The 26,318-nt window shown below is 30.6% G+C and overlaps 1 protein-coding gene across 1 annotated transcript in view; it reads right to left on the reverse strand.

Annotated features, from left to right (window-relative positions):
• Positions 1 to 1,779: 1,779 nt before the first annotated feature.
• The window catches only part of LOC113559143 (mediator of RNA polymerase II transcription subunit 12-like), a 79,035-nt gene continuing 54,496 nt past the window's right edge, over positions 1,780 to 26,318 (reverse strand). Inside the window, 8 exon segments of the mRNA XM_026964759.1 lie at positions 1,780 to 4,970; positions 9,042 to 9,399; positions 9,401 to 9,527; positions 10,545 to 10,768; positions 11,184 to 11,403; positions 16,174 to 16,481; positions 18,312 to 18,565; positions 25,417 to 25,616. Coding sequence (XP_026820560.1) covers positions 4,606 to 4,970; positions 9,042 to 9,399; positions 9,401 to 9,527; positions 10,545 to 10,768; positions 11,184 to 11,403; positions 16,174 to 16,481; positions 18,312 to 18,565; positions 25,417 to 25,616 — 2,056 coding nt within the window. The 3' untranslated portion in view covers positions 1,780 to 4,605.

Consider the following 26,318-nt stretch of genomic DNA (forward strand, 5'->3'; position numbering starts at 1 on the left):
ATTTAAAATAATTTATTTATCGTTATATTTATAAGTAATTCTGACATTAAATATAATTAAGTTAAGTTTATTTTATGTTTTCTGATTTTTATTTTATATTATTTTCATTATTTATTAGTGTTATGTGGAACTTTACTCGAAAAAATTACACACAATACGCTGTTTGTGACATACGAAATTAATTCAAGTTATTGAATTATATTTTATATCCATAACTAATTAATATAATTTTAATATTATATATTCTAATGTGATGTAACAGCGTGATTCTTTTGGCATTCTCACTAATTTCTGGCGGGTTAAATAGGTATAATACTATAATAAGAGGTATGTTCTCCCGTCAAAAATCAACGGACTTTTATCTACCAATATGTGTAGTGAATCACCCTGTAGAACGTTTCATTTATACCATATTATGATATAATATATAACGTAATTTTTACACCGACAAACACACTGTGGTGTAGATAAATATAATATATAGTTAATTAAAGTAATGACACACAATAAAGGTCTTAAAATTACAAAGTCTTATTAAATTACTCGAGTTTTGAGAAAATTAACTTTCCGAATTTAACAGTCGGATTGAGAAATATTGTAACAGAATATAGTTATTCGACGAACATATTTATACGTGCGTTTGAAAAATAACCGTCTTATATATTCGAAGTAAATCTCTAAGTATATTATATTAAAAAATATATTCTTAAATAACTAAAACAAATCGTACGAAAACATCAGACATCAATTATTATCATCATCATTATTATTTTTTCTACGCATCAAATCGCAATAAGTACGAATACATTATATATGTATTTGTTTTAATTCGATATTATTCCAACGATACAATTATACAACTATAAGGCTTAATAATAATTATAACATTATAGAATTATTATTAAATTATGTTAATAGTGCTTGAATTGAGTGGGGTGTGATTGAACGAAGTCCCTCCTTGTTAAACAAAAATATTTATTGCGTACTTTATCTAATATTTTTATATCCTAATTAATAAGACATTTAAATATTCAGGACTCAGGTACGCACATTTCTTCACTCTTTTACATCCCCATTCCGATTTTCCCCCAAATTCAAGTCTTGTGTGTTATCTCATATAGAGAGATATAATATAGAACGTGATCTATAAATTGTACTTGTATACAACGTTAATCTTATACCACATATTATATCATATAATGTTAGCGACGCATATATTTTTATTTTGAGCACAACAATACCGCAGTATATAAATGGTGGCAATATTTTATTATGATGTATACTGTCATTCGGTTTAATCCGGATTTAAATGTATGGTATGGTCTGGCCCGTGTGTGCAGGAATTGAGTTCGATTATTAATTATCGCTATTAAAATATTGAATGTTTACCCAGAATTATTTAAAATCTAGTAGTTTATGTCACCGGGTTTTCCATTACGTAATATTTATTTAAAATGACAATTTAATTATTAAAGTAACTATAATAGATTTTATATAATATAAGGAATTGTAAATCTCTAGTTTTGAACATACCATTGAACACCAATAATTATTACAATAACTTATAATTAATAAATAAATCATTTTTATGTGAACACAAGATTAACATAAACGATGACGAAACCTTCGGCAATGTGTATCTCCTTAAAATTTGATAATTAGCAGATATTATGACATTATTTTATCCAACAAAAATGTCTAAAGTTAAGATACAACTATAATATTTAATACAAACTACACCAGTATACAATAATATTTATAAAAAATAATTGATTGTTTAACGTTCGTAATGAGATGGTTTGTGTAAGAATCTGAAGTATTATATTATAATTATTTAATTATTATAGTTATAAATTATTATAATCTGAAATAATATACAACCAAATGTATTACTGAGGTAACATTTGATATATGAATGACAACCCATTGATATTAATTTGATTAAAAAACGTCCATATCCATTAAGGCTTACTATATTTTTTTCATTTACTTTTCTTCCATAAATTTTGTCAATTGAGCTTGAGGTAACAAAAAGTGTGCGATTATTTTTTATTGCAAATATAAATCAAATGCACCTATTTTTTCAAAACATATTTAAACGTTATTTGTTCAATAGATTTATAATACTAAATACGTACCTACATTGAAACTATGATATAATTGTACGGTATATCCATTTATGTTTATGACTAAAATATTGTTCGTTAAATAATAGAATTTTTATATGAATCAGCATTATTATTAATTAATATTGTGCGTAAATATCATACAAAAAATTAGTTAAATTTGTTTTCAAGACTATATATTACGTTAGTAATCACCGTATGCATTTAACACTATTTATTAATGTATATTTACCGACATTTAAATACTTATAAATTATTTTCAATTATATGTGATTTCTAACCAATGCGATATATATGTAATAATTGAAAATGTACATTGTTTAAATAGATATTAATGATATTATTGTAACCTTTTGTAGAGTACCCAATATAAACGAATGTATAAATCTTGAGATTCTCAATAACTTTTTAATAATTCAAGACATCGATGGTATCAAATTTAAAAAAGTTTTATTGAACATTTACATGATCGCAAACATTTTGAGAACACTAGAGTTGAGTGATGGCTTAAAACAATTAGGTACATACTTAGATTATACCGTTTCGATATGATTTTAAACCACGAGGAAGCCCTTAGAATAATGTTATACCTAACATTAATAATTTTCACCATCATTGACGTTACTAAACGATAATAGCTATTAGAGATATTGGAGTATAGAATTATTTCATTAATTATATAACTATATGTCTTATATTAAGTCTCAAAAGATGAATACTGTTAACAACAGATTTGTGTATAATTGAAATCTGGCATGTATACGTGGGGGAAACGAGCAAAAACGAAAATCGAAATACATTGAAGCGGTGATTGATCGAGACCATGACATAAATAGATCGATTACAGAAACCACTGTGATAAAATCCCATAATCCTATATTATAAAACGAAATTACATACTATAATGTTTCCTGGCTGATTAGCGATTTTCCTCTGAATGGTACGAAAGCACTTGGCTTAGTTATGGATTTATGATAAAAGTTTAAACGTTTAAAATACATAAACACTAATATCGTAAATTATAATAATAAACATAAAGCACCACTCAAGAAAATTACCACGCAGCACAGACTATAACGAAATCCTATTATATTATAGGCTGTGCGTATTGGGAAAACGGTCGAAAAAAATTGGACGGCGTTCGTACGCTATACAAAATATAGTAATTATTAGGTAGATGTGTGCTTATAATATATAACATTTAAAATGTAAATTGTAGATATTATAATAGATCTAATACAGTTGTACGTGTAAGTATAATAGTTGGTTGCTTACCTACCTATAATAATGTATTAAAATGTAAGTTGGTTAGTATAGTTGGTGACATATTCACGGGGGAAGGATGGGGCAATCCGATTATTGGTCTTAGTACACATTTTTAAGGACGGGGAAAACATTTCACTGTGTTTTATTTGAAATTACATGATTATGTTTCATAAAATTATAAGAATAATATTTCTAAAAATTAAAATAATAAATGTCAAATTATTTTTTTAACTAAATGGACGTATATAATTTTCTAAATGTAATGAATTCGATTTATAACCATGCGATTAATTAAAATCACTTATAGTTTTTAATACTAAAAAGGAGAATAAATAGGGCACTTAGCATAAATACTAAGTATAAGTATATTATGCATTTACGTATTTTCGAAAGGGGTACGAAACCCGTCGATTTTGTACATTTGATAATAATAAGTGATTATTGTGCGTGTCGATCGTTTCGCCCTTCGAAAGTCAGGTGTACGTGGGCGAATCGCAAATTGTATAGTCAGGTGAGGTAGGTAACAATAGGTACAATTAATTACAATACATTACGGGCGATGTAGAATACCTGACGTTTTGGTCCTGTGCGGTTAATTTGAATCGTGAATATACGTATTACTGTGGGATATACTCGTTAAATTTATTATTACTATCAATATTGACCAAAAACAAAATAAATAATTTACTATAATAATTGTATTATATTATAAACATTATAAAACAATTATAATAATAATAGTAATTATACCTAATATTGATGGCATAGTGACCTTTTAAAATGAATAAGTTATTATATTTTATATATGATTTACTAGAATTTCGCTTTGAATCGCAGTTTGTCTGCTGCTTTCCTACACTTGTATTTATTTACTTTGATCAACATTGATCAACATTAGGTAAATACAAGTAGTTATTATTATTATATTATTATAATTATTTGAAAGTATTTAAAATATAATACAGTTATAATTAGTAATATATTATACTTTATTAATATTAGAAATAATAAATTTATTAGAAAATATTGCAAGAACAAAAAATTTGTTGCTGTTACTACTCACGATTCAAATTTTCCCTGGACGAAATTGCCCGTATCATATCTACATAACGTCATAACAGCTAATTATAAGGTAAACTAGTAGGTACACATAACATTATCAATCATTATAAACGACGTCGCGCGCGCGTGTGTGTTTTTTTTTTTTGTCTAATTATAGGACGTTGAGAAAGTTGACTTTTTTCTGCATGGCTTTCTGTTCGCCGTCCAATAACACGGAATCTGTGATCGGTGAACTTCCCAGGTTCTCCAGTAGCCTCCTGCTCCTAGTCGGCATGTCCGGCAACAGTGGCATAGCGTGCGGGGGTGTGTAATCACCAACCCCGCAGCCGACCGCCGTGCCGTACTCGCCGTAGATGCCACCGCGGCGCACGTAATCCTCGGCGGCCGCCGCAGCAGCGGTCCGGAACGTGGAGGCGATCCGCTCCATTGACCGTTCCTCGGCTATCTTTTCGGCCGCGCGTGCAAACACTTGACACTCATCCTCGGTCATCGGCCGCCGTCCCGCGTAGCAGCCACCTGTGTACGATATATGCACAAAACGCCCCCGTCACGCTTTCCCATATCGGTTCCACTTATAGGTAAGTTATATATTGTATAAATATATACATATATACACAGTAGAATTCGAGTATATTATAACGACACCATCGATTTTGTGGTCTCTCGTCGTAGGATATATCAGCGTATGGTGGATAAAAATTACGGCTCTGCAGTAGATGATATTAATTAGTAAAATTCAGTCAACTTTCGATGAACCTTCGAAAACTCGTAACTTTTGTTAATTTGAATTTTGAAGTATAATTTTGGACGTATTAATGCCAGAAAATCGAAACGCTTTTACTTACTGTGAATACGGATTGCTTTGAAAACTTGACACCACTTCTCATAAGAGAAGATACAAATCCTAAGTGATTTGAAGGTATATTATATAATTTTTCTATAATCGAAGCAAAAAGGTACGGACGATCACACTGCAGCAGTTATTTAACGATAAAACTACTAATAATGGTTTTACTGGATATGGGTATAAAAAACAGAACTACAAAATTTTTCTTTATTTTTTTACTATTACCAAGTTCACAATACTACCCCTTAACTAATACTGAAATAAACTTCTTCCTTACAATATAAGGACCAATCATTCGACCCAAGTATAATTCAGAATTGTAAGAATTTTTACCGCCTAGAAGTTATGAAAATAATTTTTGAAAGTAAACAGTTACGTACAAAATTAGTCAATACACTTATTGACAGTTTTGCTATTGGTTGACAAGTTGAAACAATCATGTATTTACCTATTTACAGAAATACAAATGTACACATAACTCTATGATTTAAATACATTTTTTCGGCCTCTTGATATTTGATTATCTTGTATTTTAGTAATTCAAACATTTAGTTATTCGAAGTTTTTCATCGAGAGTCGATTTTATAATACAGAAATTGACAATGGATTAGTTGGTAGCCTGCGGTAAGTAAATAAATCAGATTAAGTTAAAATATTTAACTAAAGAAATTTCAAAAGAAACTAAAAATATATATTTTTTAATAAGATAATACTTAAGTGTGCATTTTCACCTACGTATTTAATATTATTTTATGATAATAATATTTTTATTACACTCTTAATTGACATATTTTTAATACAAATCGATTGTATGTTAGTATACAAGTATACAACATGTGGAATTAGACATAATTTTTACTCACTCCCGTAAGGTTGTTATAACCGATTTCTACTGTATATATATTATACATTCATGCAATTTAAATACATATTACATAATATACTAAATATAAATACCTACCTATACATAATATAAAGGTATAGCTGTGTAACATACGCACACACACACAACACATCTCTACCACAGTGTACCTATATATTATGACATAATTTGGAAATAATTTCTTTCAGTTATTTTACTTGTATAATTATAACTATACCAGTTTATTTTATCTACGCTGGATGTTCTTAAAATCCAAGTAATTTGCAAAAATATACAAGTGTATTTTATTATTATCATGTTGACCATTGACCATCGTACAAACATTTTGAATGGAAAATTCGAAAACGTTTGATAAATTTTGTATACTAATATTATACTATAAATTTTCAAAACATTACTATCTACACTTAACCAAAATCGAGTAGCTATATTATTATTATTTTTTATACTAGTTATATCGTTATAATGTGTTACCATTTAACCTAACACATATGCATGCACATCAATAAAGTTTGATAAACTAGTATTCTGTTTTAAATTTATGTTTTTACAACATATTGTATTGATCATAAATAAAATATTTAAATATAACTTCAAATATACTTGAAAATATGTAAACTCAATTAACAAATTATTTAATTATTTTACTACGAGTATGTACGACGGAAGATATTCGGAATATACATATTATATTATATTTATTTTAACGGACATTATCATCAGTGAAAATTATTGTGACTCATTGGTTTCCTATTAATAAAATACCACATAGTATACACAGAAAATTTGTAAAACATGTCACTATTTTAATAAAAATGTTAAATAAAATTTCAAAAACAAAATAATATTTAAGAATGTATATCTAGTGAAACAATTTATGCACGATTTAAGTACCTACAGTCCTCTACTATCGTCAGTTTTAATCTATCATTATTATTAACTACTCAAAAATTATGTACAAAATACAAAGCAGTTACACTAAAAATATAATTTTGTAAAATGTTAATAAATTGTAATGTCTTTTCTCGATATTTCGTATAATAATAAATATTTTGTAAAATTTTACATATTTCTATAATGGTAACACAAACGAGCCAAAATTTTGAAACAGTATTCCCATTGTAAAAGGAAAACATATCATTATCATATATAGTATGAGTATATATTACGTAGTTTATATTATGGCTTATTTTATCATCATGACAGACCACGCGTTCCTTCTTTTATTATTGGTATCATGTATCCACCGCCAGTATATGATTGAAACTCGCACCGAGTTAAACCCACGGGATAAACGTCATACGTTATGAATGGCTTAATTAAATACGTATTTATCTGCAGTTCTGGCATTGTATGTTATATTTTTGATTGAGCAATTAAAGATTTTATTTTAATATTCCTACACAAACTATACCTACATAATATATAGGTATAAAGCGACTGATGTTGCAGATACGTGTATCGTGTATGTATGCATGTATTGTATTTATATACAAGGTATTTTATATGGTAGGAAATTTTCATTCTCCAATTTATCATGAAAAGTATCGTAAATAAGTCCAGTTCAATCTATATATAAAGTGAGACGATCTCCGGGGAAAATGTATGTACGCTCATTTAGGAGGCGACGATCAATACGAGTATCATGGTTTGTGCCTTTTTTCCTGCAGCCGTAATAGAAATCATATAAATAATGACCTATACTAAACTATACGTAACAGTCTTAAAGAAGATGTCGTCTCCGAAACGAGTGCAAACACTTTTCGCACTGAGAATTATGGAGGTCGTGCCCACTTTTAAACGATTTATCGCCCGACGTTTATCGTGTACAACATATAATATAATATATCATAACGCAATATATGCCGTACGTTTATAGTAACAAAAAACAATAATATCAAACAAATGAATACGGCATTCCTATCTTCGTTAAACATACACTTTTAGGCCAACACAAAGGAGAAGGAAAGGTTTGTTGTCACTTGCTTCCGTAAAAGCTTCCGAGCCATAATGAAACTAACATTTAAATAAGATGTAGAACAGATGTAACGATGTTGGAAAGGTTAACAATGATATCAGTTTTGTTGGCTTACAGATTTTTATACAATGCCGTGGCATCCATAAGTGTAATATCGATGAACACAAATAACATCACTGCCTAAGTAAGGTATCGTCAATAGATAATGCTATTTTAATTTACGAACAATATAATACACAGTTACTCGCCCAACCCTATATTATCCAAATAATATATACTAAAATTATGTACTCGGCAATAATATAATATTATTATCGATGAATGAATGATATTATCCGTTCCGTTACGCGTATAATTTTAATTATATATAAATTTAGATATAAGAGTTTGGTAAATTTACGTGAATAAATTGTATATGGATATTCTTTTTATCGTTCATCGAAATATAAATGACCCCTCATTTAAATTATTTTCATGAGCATAATAACATAATTTTAATAATATTTGGTTCACTTACTGGTGAACGTGTAACATAATACTATTACAAACGTAAACTAAGAAACCAAGATAAAAGCGTTTATAATAGCAATATCCGTCGATGTTTATTAACTGATATAATTCATAATAATAATACTATTGAGTTTGTATTAAATGTATTAATCGAAACACTAATTATTCCTACCGTCTGCCAATAAAAAAAACGTAACATTTAATTAGAGTTTAAAACTACCATCACTGTTTTTCATAAAATATATGTTATAATATATTATTATTATCGTCGAAAATATTAAAACGGCGTGGTGATCACACAACGACAGGTTTAATATTATACTGTTTTATAATATTGCCGGTATTATTGATTTAATGATTCATATATACCTGCAGCGGATAGCGATGGCAGCATGGACGACGAATACTCGTGTTCGGCGTTCTCACGGATCCGGGCCAGGCGCAGCAGCTCCTCGTGCAGCCGGACGTTGTCCTCGATCTGCCGCCTGCGCCGGGCGATCTCCGCCTTGATCCTGGCCTTTTTCTCCTCGCGCTGCAGCTCTTCGTCGTGTTCCTCCTCGGCGGCCAGCGCGGCCAGCGATTCGTAGTCGCCACCGCCGCCGTAGTCGTCCATGTAGTCACAGTAGCCGCCATAGCCGCCGTAACCGCCGCCGTCGTCGCCGCCGCTCAGGTAAGCGGTCGGTGTCGGCGACGGCGACGGGTCCCACGAACGCGACCGCCGGCCTGCAGGTGCCGTACTTCATCATGGCCGCCGTCTGCAGGTGTTGGTGGTAATCGTACGACCGTCGCGGGTCCGAATCGCCGCCACCGTCGCTATACCGCCGCTGTCGGCGGTTGTGCCGCCGAACGTCCCATCTGCGGAAGATGTAAAACATATATTTGTATACTTAAACATTTAAAAGGGCAAGTCTTGAATGACTGATTTATGATCAACTTACAGCCAAAACTGCCAAGCCGGTTTAATTTAAAATTTCAAGTGCGTGTACTACTTTTACTATTATGTATAGGCGCACTAAGAAAGACCTTTTTTGAAATTCGTATTTTAAAGAGGGGTTCATACAGGGATTTGTGGACTCGTGAAGAACGAATATGTTTTTATTTATATTGGCTATAAATTATTACAGAAAATAAAATAATGTATATGATGTGATATAATTTTAGATCTGAATTGTATGTTTAGTACCTATATAAAATTTAAAAAAAACTGTGTTTCAAATCTGTTTAGTTTATATTTAACAAAGTTTAATACAAAGTAAAACCCAGAATCGGTTAGCATATTATATAAAAGAGAATCGAAAACACTATTTCGCGGACAATCGTCGAATTGTCACCGACACTAGTTACTACGTCATCGAAAATACATAGATTATTTTTAATATTCAGTTTATATGATGAAGTCTGGATAAATCGAATTTCAAGAAAAATAATAATACATTTTACAAATGTATTTTTTTAGTTTTATGTATCAAACACAGCTTATAAATACTTCAAGGGACAAGAAAAATATCGAGTTACAACTACTCGATCGTATTATATATACATAATTTACTACATTTGTCTATGCTTTTTATAGAACCCGCTTCAAATGTCTCAATGCATTTGAACAAAGTACCAGTGTTAAAAATGTATTTTTTGGAGATATTATGGAAAAACTAATGGAAACTTATGTATTAATATCTATGTAGAATATATTATAGAACAAGGCATTTACATACAGTTTTGGATTCAGTGCATAATATGTAAATACGTTATATATCATGAAAAAATGAAAAAAAAATGTGCTTAAAAACCATACGAATCATTATCATAGGGTTCTTTAAAGATTATATATAGATATTAATTGTCCAAAGGTGAGTGTGAACTGTATCTTACCTTTTTTGATCGGCCGTAGCGGAATTTATTGCAGTATTCGTCGCGCGACGGTGGCCATTGTGGTCGTAAATTGCTGCCGATGAACCGATGGCGGTCTCGCGCAAAGCGCCGCCCAGATAACCGGATCCACCGCTAGTATCGGGCCAATGTCGCCAAGACGTCGAGGACGACGGATCTTCGCCACCACCATATGATCGGGACCTCGGTCTAGACGGCATAAAGTCCTGTCACAAACACATATCGTATTAAATAGTATGATATGCGTATTCGTTGATGTTAGTAGATATAACCGTGGTAGTGCCAGCACATGGGATTGACTGAAATTAATTATCTAGTTACCAGTCATCCAACAATTTTTATGAAATATAAAATATATAAGATTACATTAATATAAATATAACTATAATTCTTGGAATTGGTTTAATTCGTATTTCAATGTTTTGAATACGACATTTTATGTAAACAATTTATATTTAAGAATGTTTACGATCATTTGCAGAATATGTTCATATTATACTAAACATAATCAAACAAAATAAAACTGAACCCAATTTTCATTGGTCCAGACGGCGATTGCCACTTCCATCCATGGTTAGAGGCGGCCCAGCGTGTGGTCGCTCTATGATATAATATACTTACAGAGTTTCTGCCGCTGTAACCTCCGCCCAACACGACATCGTCCAGCAACAGTGCGGCAACCGTGGCGTCATCATGCTGCTGTAGTCGCAGCAGGTCGTCGTCGTCGTACACGTCCGACAAGTGTTTGGTTCCACCCAGCCCTCTAATCAGTCGTCCGCCGCTGCTGCCGGTTTGTCGTTGATGCTGGTTCTGGTACCACCTTCTTTCCAAGTGGTCAGGCCTGTATATACAAAACGAGTGAGTATAAAATACATAAAATATGTATAATTAATAATACTGTCGTAGTACCACAACTGGCACAACCGTTGATTGTGTTGGATATTATTCAAATTATAGTCATAACTCATAAGTTATAAGTGTTATGACACATAACTCAAAAGTCAATTCGGTGTAATATTTGTGGTAGGTAGGATTTGTATACATGGATCAATAGCAGCTTTTATTGCCTAACTTCGTCTGGGTCAAAATTAATTTATATTAATATCGTTTTCTATTTTTCTTCAGTCGAAATATATACGTAACACAAAAGCAACATTACAATAGTTAATTTATGATTTTCAGATTTTTAATTCAGGACATAGTTTTGATGTAAGCACAAAAAATCTATAGACAAATTTATATTCAACTAATATTTAAAGTACACATCTTTATGTTTTTACATAAAAAAATACTGAATTAAAAAAATTAAATTATGATTGCAAATTATAAAAATTTTGTTTTTAGGTACTTATTTGATTATAATATTCGTTTTGTTTATTATTTTTTAAACAGGTATATTCGTAAAATATTTTATGCACCATATTTCTACTAATTAAAATAATATTATAGAAATATATTTTCACAACTACGAATACTAGGTATTAGTAGGTAGTATACATACTACCAACTATGGTAGTCATTTAATAACAAAAAAAAAAAATTCAATTTGTATAAACAAAAATTTAATTCACGTATGAGCCATTCTGTATCTACCTATAGATAAAGAAATAGTTATAAACACTCTCCGAGTCTTAAAAAACCTATTTATATAATTTTTATTTAAAATTGTTGAGTAATTTTGAGTAGGTATGTTGAAGACAAAAAAAAACAACAACACTTTCATTTACAATTTTTTCTACATTCTACATATAAAATATTAGCATACTTATTTTTTTATTTTGTTCAATTCATTATTATTTAATAATAACTTGCATGTGCATCAAAAGAAAATTATTTTCAATTCAATATAATGTTAAGAAAATATAACTGTCAATTGTCTTAGAAAAAGCTTGATCACCATCAATCATAAAGCTATCAAATATAGTTATTGAATTGTAGGGAGGTGAATTTTATTTCATAAATATTATTCAATACATTTTTAATCTCACTATTATGACATATAATAATGCGGATGTATTATTAATAACCTAATGTCATGTCACAGAGTGAGTAATAAATAACAAATAACAATATATTGAATGACAGTATGTTTATAACAAATACTGGAAAGATGATCGAATTCTTACACAACTGCAATTTTCAAAATGCCATTTACATTTAAAAGTCAAGGATTTTTGAATATTCATCAATCTATTTACCGCATACTCAGACATTTTCCATTTTAAAATTAAAAAAAAAAAAAAAAAAACAAGGATACCTACTTTGTCATAGGTGTCGAGTGTATCTTGTTATTGAATTAAGGTTACAATAATGGATATATTCAATTTAAACTCAATTGAATATCATTGTACCTATTTGGAAAACAATTCTGAACGAAGAAGATAGCGTCTATTCCAAAAGTAACCACCAAAGTAATAAGGAGTGTTTCAAGTTTCTACGATTAAAATGTTATGAATAAAAACATAATATTAAATTGTTATTTTTTACTTAAATATTGAACTAAAATACTTATAAGCAAAACAAAACAAAAAATAAATATCAATGAATTTTAGATTAATTTAATATTTTGTTAAGAATCTTAGTAAACTATAACCTTGTATATTTAATTAAACATACATTTCAATAATACAAAAAAAATGTCCACTGAGTAAATATGTTTGAAAACTTAATATAAGATTCCTCATAAGTTTTTTATTTACCAATTAAAAATTTGAAAATTATACAATTACAATATTTTTTTAATACGCGTTTAAATTTAGAATTTTTATTGACTGACTTTTTATCTCCACTCAGAAACGTTCTTCATATACAATGTATACTATATATCATCGTATTACAATTTAACGCTTCCATTACAGAATGATCACATTTTCCTCTAAAAATAAAATACCATTATTATTTATTGTTCATTATCATTACCAAAAAACGGTTACATTCTTTTTTTCTTTAAAATTATTTCTGGACTAAAATTATGCTATGTAACTCAAACGAAAGACAATACAAAGTTTTCATCAACCCATTCGACACCATCCACACAGTAAAGCGATACCCACTTATAAACTTTTTTTTCTGAGTTACAACAAAAAAATAAAATCAATTTTTATTTGTTTACCCAATTATAGAACTTATACTGTTTTTTTTACTCTTAACTATCCTATTAATATAAACTACATCAAATTATCCATTAGAAAGAATCCTCATTGATGTAGAAAATTGAGTTGCGTTTTTTTTCCATAAAACGTGTAGTTAGACACAGACACACACACAAAAAAAAAAGTATTGTAAAACCAATATACATTATTTTTAAATTACTCACTCTGAAAACAAACTATATACACATTTTGTAAATAAAAATAAAATAATTTATTGTTTATTTTTTACAATATTTTGGATTAATTACAAATGTATATGCATAATGGTTTTATATTGATTTTTTTATGCAAAATGATACGAATCTCGGAAGACAAGAATAAATATACATTCTATAATAATTGTTTAATTGTACACAAGACAATGAAAATAGTGCCAAGATATTTTGTGTTTAGGTAAAATGTTCCTTATAGAGATAAACATTTTTAAATATATTATCATGTATTATTAGAAAATATTTATTAAAAAATATTTTAATATCTATACCTACATAAGTTTAGTGTTTATTTTATACTTTATATTAAAGTGCTTACTAAAGTATTTAATTTTTAATAAAGTAAATAAATTTATGTTCTATAATCATATCAAATATTTAATATTTATGGAAATAATTAAGTTATGTATTTTTTTTTATTTTAGATTAATATATTTTACAAAGTTAAATTTTCAATATCTTTTTCTTATTAGTTTTATGTTACTTTGACTCAACTCAATTTTCCATAGTAGTAAGCACTATCTAATTTCACTTCAACTTTGTTAGTTGAAAAGTATGGTATTTTAAATTGAAAACTAAATTATCTACATTTTTTTATAGATGAAGATAAAAAAAAAAAAGCTACATTTAGTCAAGAATTTGAAAATGTATTATAAGATATAACACGTTAGTTGGTTCTTATAGCAGTTTAAAAATATTTAAAATATATAAACGTAATTTTTTATAGAAATTTGCTGAAGTTTAAATATTGATGAAATATTAGTTATTTGTTGTAAATCAAAAATATTATTTGTGTATTCTTGAATCTTTTACGTATATTATAATATTTTATTACACATACCTAATGGTCAATGACATTCTTAAAATATTCAGATTTATTTTAAGCTATTACATATTCATATGTCATGTCCATGGACCTATTCATAGATGGCATTGGCTCTAAGGTTAATAACAATGATATATGAATAAATAATAAATTACTAAGTTATTAATAATGTAATAAATGCAATAAGTCCGGTAAAAATGTATTCAACCTAACATAGTGCCTACCATATTACCTTTACTAAAATAAATATCACTATATAATAGCAATATAAATTAATAATATAAGACTATATATATATATATATATATATATATATATATATGTATATAGATAGACTGACAAAATTCTTCGATCGGAATCATTTTTTCAATAATTTAATATTAAATTCAAATTTAAAACATACATTATCGGTAGTAACCCACTCAATAACGAGGTGATACACCCTACATCTACAGTCTACACAATTCCTACCATATTCATCTGTAGTTTATCATAAATTGGTACAATCGAACTAATAAATACATTTAACTGACAACGTGGCTTTCCAATTCTTTTTAAATTCTAACTTATAGGTACCTCATTTAATAATATGTTTGTAAGATAAATATAGTGGGAAAGTATTTTAAGTAAAACGAATGATACCATGGTCATAACCATAAATATTTCAACCAGTACTGATATTCATTACATATTTTTGAAAAAATAATAAGTAGTTAATTTTAGGGATAGGGAGGAGGTGGACGTAATGACGATGATTTGTTAAGCACACTTTCAAACCTAAATACGAACTTTAACTACTAAATATTATATTGCTCTGCTCAAACCAAGTCTTTTCTTTCTGATTGAACTATCTATTCAAACGATAACGCACAGAATTATATTAAACTAAGTTTTCAAAAATCGAGTGCTATAAAATTGTTCTAAAAAATATCAATAAAATTTGTTATAAATCTATTATATACTGAGTAATATAAAATTGAGGCTTATATTTGATATGACATAACTACTATAATTAATTTTATTACATTTTATTATAATTTTTACGCATTTTATAAAATTGCATCAATATCATAAAATTCACTATTAAAATAATTTGTAAAACATTAAAAATACATGAAATTATTTTCTAGTTATTAAAATTATAAATTATGAAAACATTTCAAAATGTCTAGTTTAACTGTTGTTATAGTTCTTTAATTGTTTTCATTTATCATCGTACGTTTTTTATCATTCACTCAACTTTTATAGATTACAAATTTTAATTTAATATTTTACATAACTCTTTTTAAAAGATTTTATTTTATAGGCTTACCAAAAAACAATTTTATAAAACTTGATTTTATAGCACTTGGTTTTATGGAATTTGGCTCCAATTCTTATAAATCACATGCATCGTGTAATATATTTTGTGCTACACTTACACATTACTGGTCGAACAGCGGTATAGCAGACTGTTACCGTCATAGACACCACCCAGCGATCTTGCGGCACTTATCGTCCTACCCCCGCCACTGTTGCGGTAGTGGTGCGTGTCCAGGCCTCCGAGACCCGCGACGCCGCTGCCTCCACCAAACAGAGCGGCTGCCTGCCTGCCGGTGCCGCCGACGCGACGGTCTATGGCTGACGAATAACCAATACCGGTGTCGTCGTGATAAGACCATGACGACGACGATGACCACGGTTTCCTGACTCCGCCAGCGCCGTACAAGCTCATCGCGGCTGTGTTGTTCTGTAATCATAATTTTTTAAAGTTACAACATCGATGGGTCAATCACAAAAAAGACATAAGACACACGACACAGTTACAGTTTTGTACAGTACTCGATTACACGTATTATTTATACAAATATGTTTTTAAGTACTAAAGTATGTAATTAAAATACTTTTAAAATAATATACAATAGTATAAATATAAGTAGTATCATTTATTTCAGTAACTGTATTCAAAAAATCAAAAACTTTTTCTATTTTTTTTATTTTCTTGAACCATGAAAAAAAAAATTGAGGAATGAACATGTACATTAGATTTAGAAAAAATAATTTTTATAAAAAATATTATATTGAATGAAATAAAATTATCATCACACATTTTCTATATGTTTTATTTTAATTTTAATAAAATTATAAAATAACATTTATGTCTTATTATAGTTAATTTTTCATCACATGTACAGTCATTTATTTGTATTTCGTGTTATTAAATAATTATACATATTGTGGTATGAATTATTGCAAATAGTAGCAGTTCAGTTACCAACAATATTTTTAAAAAAAGTTGTCAGGCCATATCAATGGTCGTGGTTTTACATAGTGAGTACTGAGTTTAGTATCCTGTACAATATAATCATTCTTACAGTCAACTATAGATGTATAATAAATAAGAATTATAATTCAATACATAAAATAAAATAGTATAATTTAAAAAAATAATTATTTTCAGATTACTGCGTACGCATAGTGCATACTATTATGTTCTATATATATAGGTTTGAGAATGTACTATAATCGTATTTTATAATAATTTATTATGTTATGAGCACTATCTCAAAATCAACCACCGAAAAATAGAATAAATACTTTAGAAAATAAGTAAAACATAGGTAGATTATAAAAATATAAAATAAAAAAGCGTTTTGAAAATTTTAATTACTTTTCTACATAGTCCCCGTTCTATGGGCGTTTTTTAACGAAGTACGAGTTTTTCGCATTTTTTTTTCTGAGTGACTAGACTAAAAATAAAAATAACTTATACAAAGAAAACAGATGAATAATTTATAGTTACGCTAAACGTAACATGTGCGTAAAATGTTTTATAATCTATATAATTAATGCAACTAAAATATGAAAATGTTAAAAATAGTCGGCTCAACTGATTCGTAATGTAAACAATATGTATGAATTAAAATATTTAAATGCATATAAAATTTAGATTAGATTAGGTTTTTTAAATACTTTTTAAATTAAGTATCTATATTTGTTGTACTTGTAGACTGTAGTATAGCGTATTATCTCAATTCTAGATTCTATAGATAATTGTATTAAAATTAAAATAATTTTTTCTAAATAAAAATAATTCATTTATATGCATATATTTATATATTTATTCAAATAAAATTGTCGTCTGACATAGATTATCTAAATAATATGTTTTATTTTTATTTCCGCGAAGAAAATTTCAATTTTATTAGTATGTGTAATGTGTGTATACTTATAGATTGTAGGGGAGGTGTTGATTATTCTGTTCTTCAGCCAGAATATATGATTTTATTTTTATGTTATTTTATGTATTTTACTATAGTTTTTTTGTAATGCATTGATCATGTCCGTATGATCATTCTCTGTCCGTACCGATGGCTAATGATATCTAGTTAAAATTTCAATGAATTATCTGTTAGATCTTATTATTTAGATAATGTTTGAACTATCACCTATCAGAGCCATTTTTGTACAACACTATGTACTTGAAAATACTTTTTAAAAAGCATCATTTACAAAACTACAACTGTTTTGATGGTCGTTGTCGACTTGCACGAGTTACAATAAACCGCGAAAGACTTACCAGTGAATTGGCGGCGGCCGTTGCCGCGGTACTCCTCTGCAGCAGTCCGTGTTGTTGCAGCCGTTGCGTCGTCGTCTGCCGGTGGTGCGATTGTGGTGTCGCCGCCGTAGTGGCGGACAACAGATGCCGCAAGTCGGGTGGCAGACAGGCGGCTAGCTCGTCGCCGCCGTCTGACCCGTATTTCCGCGTCAAACCGCCGTAGTGCCTGGCCATTGACGGCGTCTGTTCTCCGGTGCTGCTCACCAGGCTGGAACCTGCAAACGCAACGCAATCGATGAAACGGTGCAGGCAGTCGTCGAATAATATCATAACATATAATAGAATATTCGACGGTATGTTGTAATGTACCACTGTATTATGTCAGTAACAATATCGTTTATTTATGATAAATCGACGAGACGAACCTTATATTTTGTATACATTTTAAAACACATAACATAATTTACTTACAGATAAACAAAATAACATTACAGAACAATACAGATAACAATTAACAAAAGATAAAATTTAATTAAAAATATGGGTTTTTAGAAGTGACCTAGTTGGTCGATTTCATCATGCTCAGAATGATACACGATGAACTTGACTGAGCCTGTGTCGTATAAATAGTTAAATAGTTTATAGCGCACGCTGGGATACGAAATGTAGAGAATTTTCATAAATTTGTACTAGGAAACTTAAAATTGTCCTTAACTAATAGATCTGAATACTAAGTTAGTCTCTTATATTACTTAATACATCTAAATTTAGCAGTTTGAATACCGGATCGGTGGGTACTCTTCTTGCAGGGTCAAAGACGCATGTTTTAAAATTTTACACTGCACGCGCTCACGAGCTGGCGAGTACGCTATAACGAGATGCGAACAATAGATCTCGAATCACAACGTCATATTCCAAATGGGAATAAATAAATACACAAAACATATGTGTGAGAAATCTATAATGCTTTTGAAGAGCTATATCATTTAAATTTAGATGAATTTTTTTTATGAAACCTCAAACATTTTCGGGGCTTTATGTGTGTAAGGATGTAAATTTTGCAATAGAGGCATAAAGTGTATAGATTGGTTAAACGTGATATACCATGGTCTATATATGCTACTATCTGAACAATTTAGACTGATATTATCAAATGCATACGTAGTCTAACCGAACAAAACCACTTAATTATAACGGTATGACGACAATGACAACAACTACTACAAAGAAACAATGACGACAACACTACGTCATATACGCATGACACAAACACATCGTTGTTTACAATCCATATTTGCACCCTCTTACTTTTTAAACTTGAATCCTGTCATTGTCGTTGCACAATCGTTTCCACGACGCTGCTCTACCATTCTTTTACCACATAATCGTTGGCTAGTGGTTGTGAGGAAACGAGTTTTGGAAATATGCTCCACGGAAATGTAATGCTATTATATAAATCCTACTACGGGTGGTAATTAACCCGGTGTTTCCTAATTGCGGAAAATGTACCATGTGAGTATAGGATACAAGTTTCCAATAATTTTTTATAATACAACGATTGCAGACGTTTTTGCAATTTGTAAATTGTACTACTATACGAACTTTAAAGAGAGCAAAAAAAAAAAAAAAAAAAGGAAGCGTTTATCAAAAACCAAATGTTGCAATATTCTGGTGGTGAAATTAATAGATTAACGTTTATACAGGCTATTTCAAAAAAAAAAAAATAATAGCTTCAAAATCTATGATGACAATATGGTTATATATAAAAAAAAAAACGTTTTTAAGAATAACGATTGTTCTTTTGCAAGACATTTTGATTACAAAAACTCGATTCCGCAATATTTGAATATTATAATATTGGCCTGAAAAATTTGTCCACAGCTACGTACGTAGCCAGTTAACAATACCAAGACAATAAATGGCTATAGGTAGGTTAGGTATAAGATACACCGATATAATATACCATATTGTACTAGTATCCTACACTTGTACGATTGAAGCTCGATTGAATAAAAATGGTTATAGGTCTCCGATAAAATTAATTTTCTTCGGTAGGTATGAATGCTTGGTTTAAAATATTAAATGATAATACTACGATCATCTCGACATTTGACGTGTAGTAGCACCAGAATATAAATATTGCTTTCCTAAAAACACCGCCTTAATTGTAAATGTCTACACATGAAGGCGGAGATTGCAATTTACAGGGCGTCCACTAGCTCATTTTTTGCAAAAAAAGGGGTGAAAATTTAGAAATAGACTTAATATTTTCATTCTATAGTTTATACATATCCGAGAAGGAGTTGTACCTGCATGTGTTGTTTGTATCTATTAAAGTTTAACATAGTAAATCGTTCGTTCAGAATAATCCATTTTATTATATTATTTTTAATATTAAAGTTATTTGACCCGTTATTAATTTGAACGTAAAAATATTATTTAAGGTCCCAAAAAGGCTTTTCTGCGTGGTAATATCTATATTATTCATTTATTTACAAGTGTACTAATGTTGTATGTAGGTAATCAAAATACATCCGCTCCTCTGATTGCTACTTTGAATATTTTATTGAGGTTAATTCTTGATATGCCAAGGTTATATCCTACTATACTGTAAGGTATACAATGCATGTAATCTTGTTCCATTTACTAATATTAATGTTGGGTACGATTTATTACAAAGGCACTCAATTATGTAAACAGCTTGTAGGTAATTAATTTAAATAATTTTAGTACGTATCTTTTATTTAAATATTATGTTTGTTTAACCACATAGATATTTAGTTAATTTAAATTCTATAATACTATACATATTCTATACACTACATCAAACGTAGTTAAAAAAAAAATTGTATTTGAATCTCTTTTGAAAGGGAAATTATAATTTTTTTTTCTTAAACATGTATAGAATATTTACGTAAGTAATATAGGTTCGTTTAGTTGTCTGATTGGAGCAATAAAATTAAATAATAAAAATAAACAAAAATCAGAAACAGTTCATTTATAAAAAACTAATAATTTTTTTAAAAAGTCATAAGTCTTGTCTCCCCTTTAGATATCCCTGTATGGTGGTATCGTCGAGAGAATCTCAAGGCGGAGGTTACACGCAGGAGGTGACGATTTCGTAGAATCGTGTTAGTTTTTTACAAAATAACCCACACCAGTCATTCGTAATGTCTACAAGTAGTACAATGTATTTGAATATTCGGGCTCGATTTAGTTGGTTTAGATGGTGCGACGCGGTGTCGAGGACGCGACGACGTCGGCGACGTTTCAGCAGAGATCCCGTGCTGCTACGTACCGTACAATCCAAAACTGGCCGGCTGCCCGCCGTGCCGATGGTTCTGGTTCTGCAGCTGGTGCAGCTTCGCGGCGGCCGCGGAATAGTGCGGCGGCGGCGCGGACCTGTCGGCGTAATGCATCATCGTGGTCGCCGCGATGCCAACCGCCGAGGGTGACGGTCGCGCGCCGGCCGCTCAACCGAGACGGGGCCGTGGGCCGCGACGTCCGCCGCAACAATTGCGCCGCACGAGCGTGTGCGACGTCGCCGGCACGGCCACTCGTCCAACAGCCCCACGGACGCCGCAGCGATTGGACGGCTCGCGTGACGCCGGTTCGCCGGCGGCGGTACAGCCGCCGCCCGATGCGACCACGGGCATGTGGTATGGGATATGAGTTGGCGACTGTGGCGGCAGTATGAGACACGCGCGCGCGAAACGTTTCCCGGCGGGTGCAGAGGAAGACTAGTAGACGAGATACGCCGCGACTTGCGACCAGCGACCGCGCGAAAAACGCCAGTCGGCAGCGACGATGTACACCCGACGGTATTGTTATTTGCGATTGCAGTGTGTTCGTGCGGTGACGTCGACGACAACGAGGCGGCCGCAGCGACACGCGAACACGACGCGGTGTTGGAGCGACGTGAGCAACGGTACTACAGTCACGGCGCGACGGCGGCGGCGGTCACTAGTTCACACGGACGAGAGCGACGCGCGCGGCTAACGATTTTGTTATTCGCAAATATCCCGCGGGGCGGTTATAACATTATATATTATTATATGCGCTCTCGTGCATAGGTATACAGAACGACTATCGCTCGCGCCTGCGTGATGCCTACAGCATATGTCGCGCCACCCGCACGTATAATAACCCGCTCGCCCACACCCACACGCCGCCCGTTTGACGCTCGTGTGTGTGTGTGTGTGTGTAACACATAATATTGTACGATATTGTATATAATATACAATGATATGTATATAGCACCAGGTCTTGGTGGTCCGCGATAGCTTTGCGACGGAGGCGGCGGCGGCGGCGGCGGCGGCGGCCACTACGACGACGACGACGACAGTGATGATACCGCCGCCGCCGCCGCTCGCGTGCTCCGCGGTTCCCGCCACGATGATCAATACCGCCGCCACCGCCGCGGGACCTTTTGACCCGTCGCCTCGATGCCGCCACCGCGTCTTCGTCGTCGCAGTTTGACCTCCACGGTCACGCCGCGACCGCCACCAGCGAGCACGTTCGGCGTTGTAAATCTTTGTCGTCGTCATATACCTCGTGGCTCGTACCGCGCACACACGCATGTATACCGGGTGATCCGATTGACGTGAAACGCTCGTTATTCCAAAAACTGCTATTAACGTTTTTGAAAATATTCGAAGGCGTCGAGAAATAAGATTTTTACATTTTTCAACGGCAATATGTATTTCTAGTTCATCATTTCAAAGCACGATATTTTTTGGAGTACTCAGATCTTTTGTACTCCAATCGCTTATTATTAATAACTAATAAACTACCCACTTATCGTCTAAAATTTTATTATGATAGATCGAAATACTCAGCGGTAATAATACTCTGCATTGGGATATAAAATTGAAAATGTATATTATTGGCAGTTATGAGAGAAAATACTTAAAAATCATAACGATAAATACAATAGTAGAGGGATATAATTTTTTTCCAAAAATGTTGTTTTGTAATAGCTTAAAATTGTGTTAATCAAATAAATTAATAAACGTTAGTGTTTTTTGAAATTATATATGTTTTAATAGTTATATTAATTAAACCATATAATATATAAGCTACTTATTCTCCATCGCGTAACATAACCCCAGACCTGGTGCAGATTCTACAACCGACTTCTGAACGTATATACTAGTGCTCTGCATGGTCCGGTCTAGTTCGGTCCTAACATACAAAAACTATAAATCATCGGTTTGGTCCGGTTCGATATTTTTTAGAAGTAATTCAGTCCAGTCCTCAGATAAAATGCATTATTTTCAGTCCCATTCGGTTTCAAAAAAAAAAAATGAAAATAGTTCAGTCCGATTCGGTTCGGTCCCAATCACGATTCTTAAAATCTAAATAATTGATTATAAATACTATGGATAGCTCACTTAAAAACAATATCTTTCCATTGTAATACAAAACGTATCATTGTCCAGTCTGAGATAATATTGACTGAACCTTACGGTCCGGTCCGTTAACGGTCCGAAATGTTTTAAGATCGAACCGGCAGTCCGGTCCCGGTCTATTCTATATGAATAAAATCCGGTCCGGTCTATAAATAATACGTCCGGTCCGAATTTGGTCTTCTATTAAACTTTTAAATGTGGTCTGGTCCGAATTCGGTCCTTTCCTCAAATTTTAAGTCCTGTCTGATCTTTAAAATAACGGACCGTGCAGATCTCTAGTACATATTAACGCACATAGCTAATTAAGTATATAGCTGATTTTACCCGAACTCATAACAATTTTTTCTACCGTTTTGACGGCGATTTAATTAAATTAAACTCAGGAAAATTATACCATTGTCGTCTTGTATATATTATATAAAAATAATATTGTTTGATCAAAATCATTCATATATACTAGATAAATTGGTTATGTATATATATAACTATATATGACTATACATCATATAACTTGTAACGAAATATTGCAAATATTTTTGAAAATTTGTAAATACAGAAAAATTAAATTCCCAATTATACGTTGCTCTATATTTTTTTTTAACAAGGAAGTAAATAAATAATAGTAATGATAATACTGTAAAACTTAAAATATTTTTTCGAACGTTATTAAATTAAGAAATGTTAAACCTCCCGATATTAACGACTTCAAAAATAGCCTCATCTAAAACAGATGGAATTTTCGCATTTTTATTTTCATACGTGATTTTGGTTTATGGTTTACTTAACATTTATTTATCTATATCCTTTTTATAGTTTAAATAGTTTAGAATACTTTGATTTAATTAAACAATAATTTATCTACGCTATAATACGCGTTATAATTCTTCTAAAATTTAAAAAAAAAGTCCTTTAGAGTACTTTTATTGATACGTATGAAATATTTATTTTAATAAAAATAAGTCTTGTTATAATGTCTTTTTCTTGTTGACAATTTTAAGGTCAGTCTATAAATTCTATACACTAAAAATTTAATTTGAATATAAATAGCTCTAATTAATTAAATAATTATACTTAACTTGATCTGATTTATAAGGAATTTAAGATCCTGCTGTAAAATGTAGGTTGTATAATGGCAATTATTTAAAGCGACAATTAAGAAAAAACAGTTAATATTTAATAGTTAATTACAAGCTTTTAACCGTTTTCCAGATGAAATAATTTTTCATTGTTTCCAAACTTGAAAATATCAATTAGGAAGGTACTTAGGTACTTTTTAAAACATCTTATTGCATTTTAAAACTCATTTTACCAGTATTGTTTAAAAATGTATAATTATAGAAATAAATATATTATTATTAGTAGTATATATGGTAATATTTTATCATTTTCAATCATTTAACATTTTAATTATAAATACATGTTAATTTACATTAATTATAATAGAACAATTAATTTATAAGTAGGGTCTAATTTATTTTAATTTTAATAGTGGAATACATAGTTAAAATTACCTTATGGAATATAATATATAGACTTTTCAAATAAATACATCATTAGAATATGCTAAACAATAACGACACTCATCTTTATGGGCACAAATGTACAATATACTATGCTACAGTATCATAGTTAAACTTTTTTTCCATTTTTTCGGTGGATATTTTTTTTCATGGATATTTAAGTTCTAAAACACTACAACACTATATAAAACGTACCTTGCAAAAGACCCAGCGCTGATTCTGGCCTGACCGTGGATGTCGGACCACCATCTTTCTGAGGACGATACTTCAGTAAATTGGTTTCACTCATACTACCAGGTCGATTAATTGAAAATTTGTTGCCAACACTGCCACCATAGCCATAAACTGTAGTCAAAGCATCCACGTTCGCTACGTTCCGTGATGAAGAGAATGGCCTGTGTGAAATTTGTAATAACATGTATAATGAGTAACACAGTTAATAGCTCATTATAAAAAAAAAACACACACATCAATTTGTTGTACCCATCAATTTTGTCTACTATAATTCACATAAATCTAACAAATAATGCTAATTTTACTTTTTGTACAGCCAAGTCTTAAAATTGTATAGGTTAACGTCAAACTTTTATTTTTAATTCCAATAAGAACAATTTATAACGTATTTTGCATCAAATAAAAATTGAAAAGTAAAATTAACAAGATATAAAATTAAAATATTTATAAATGTTTGACTTAATAATTTGCAAAATGTAATGATTTCCTTCAAAATATGCTTATAAATAAATGTGTGACAAATTATTGATAATAATTGTTTATTGCTTGTAAGAACAACTTAAGGGGAATCGTGTTTTATATTTTTAAACTCTTAAAAAAATGTATGAATAAACATATAAATTAAAAAAACTAATTAATGTAAACAACATCAAAACTCTATACATAACTTAAAAATACCCTAAACATTTTTTAAATGTATTAGTCTAGAATAAGTAAGTATAAATATTTAGTCAAAACTTTAAGCATCTACATATTGTTGTTTTTTTATTTTTATAGTCAATAATTTATATACATAATATTATATTGTTATTATTTTATTAAAAAAAAAAACAGTGATAAAATACTTGACTTTTTTAAAAATG

The sequence above is a fragment of the Rhopalosiphum maidis genome, chromosome 3 (assembly GCF_003676215.2).
Source record: "Rhopalosiphum maidis isolate BTI-1 chromosome 3, ASM367621v3, whole genome shotgun sequence".
Lineage (NCBI taxonomy): Eukaryota > Metazoa > Arthropoda > Insecta > Hemiptera > Aphididae > Rhopalosiphum > Rhopalosiphum maidis.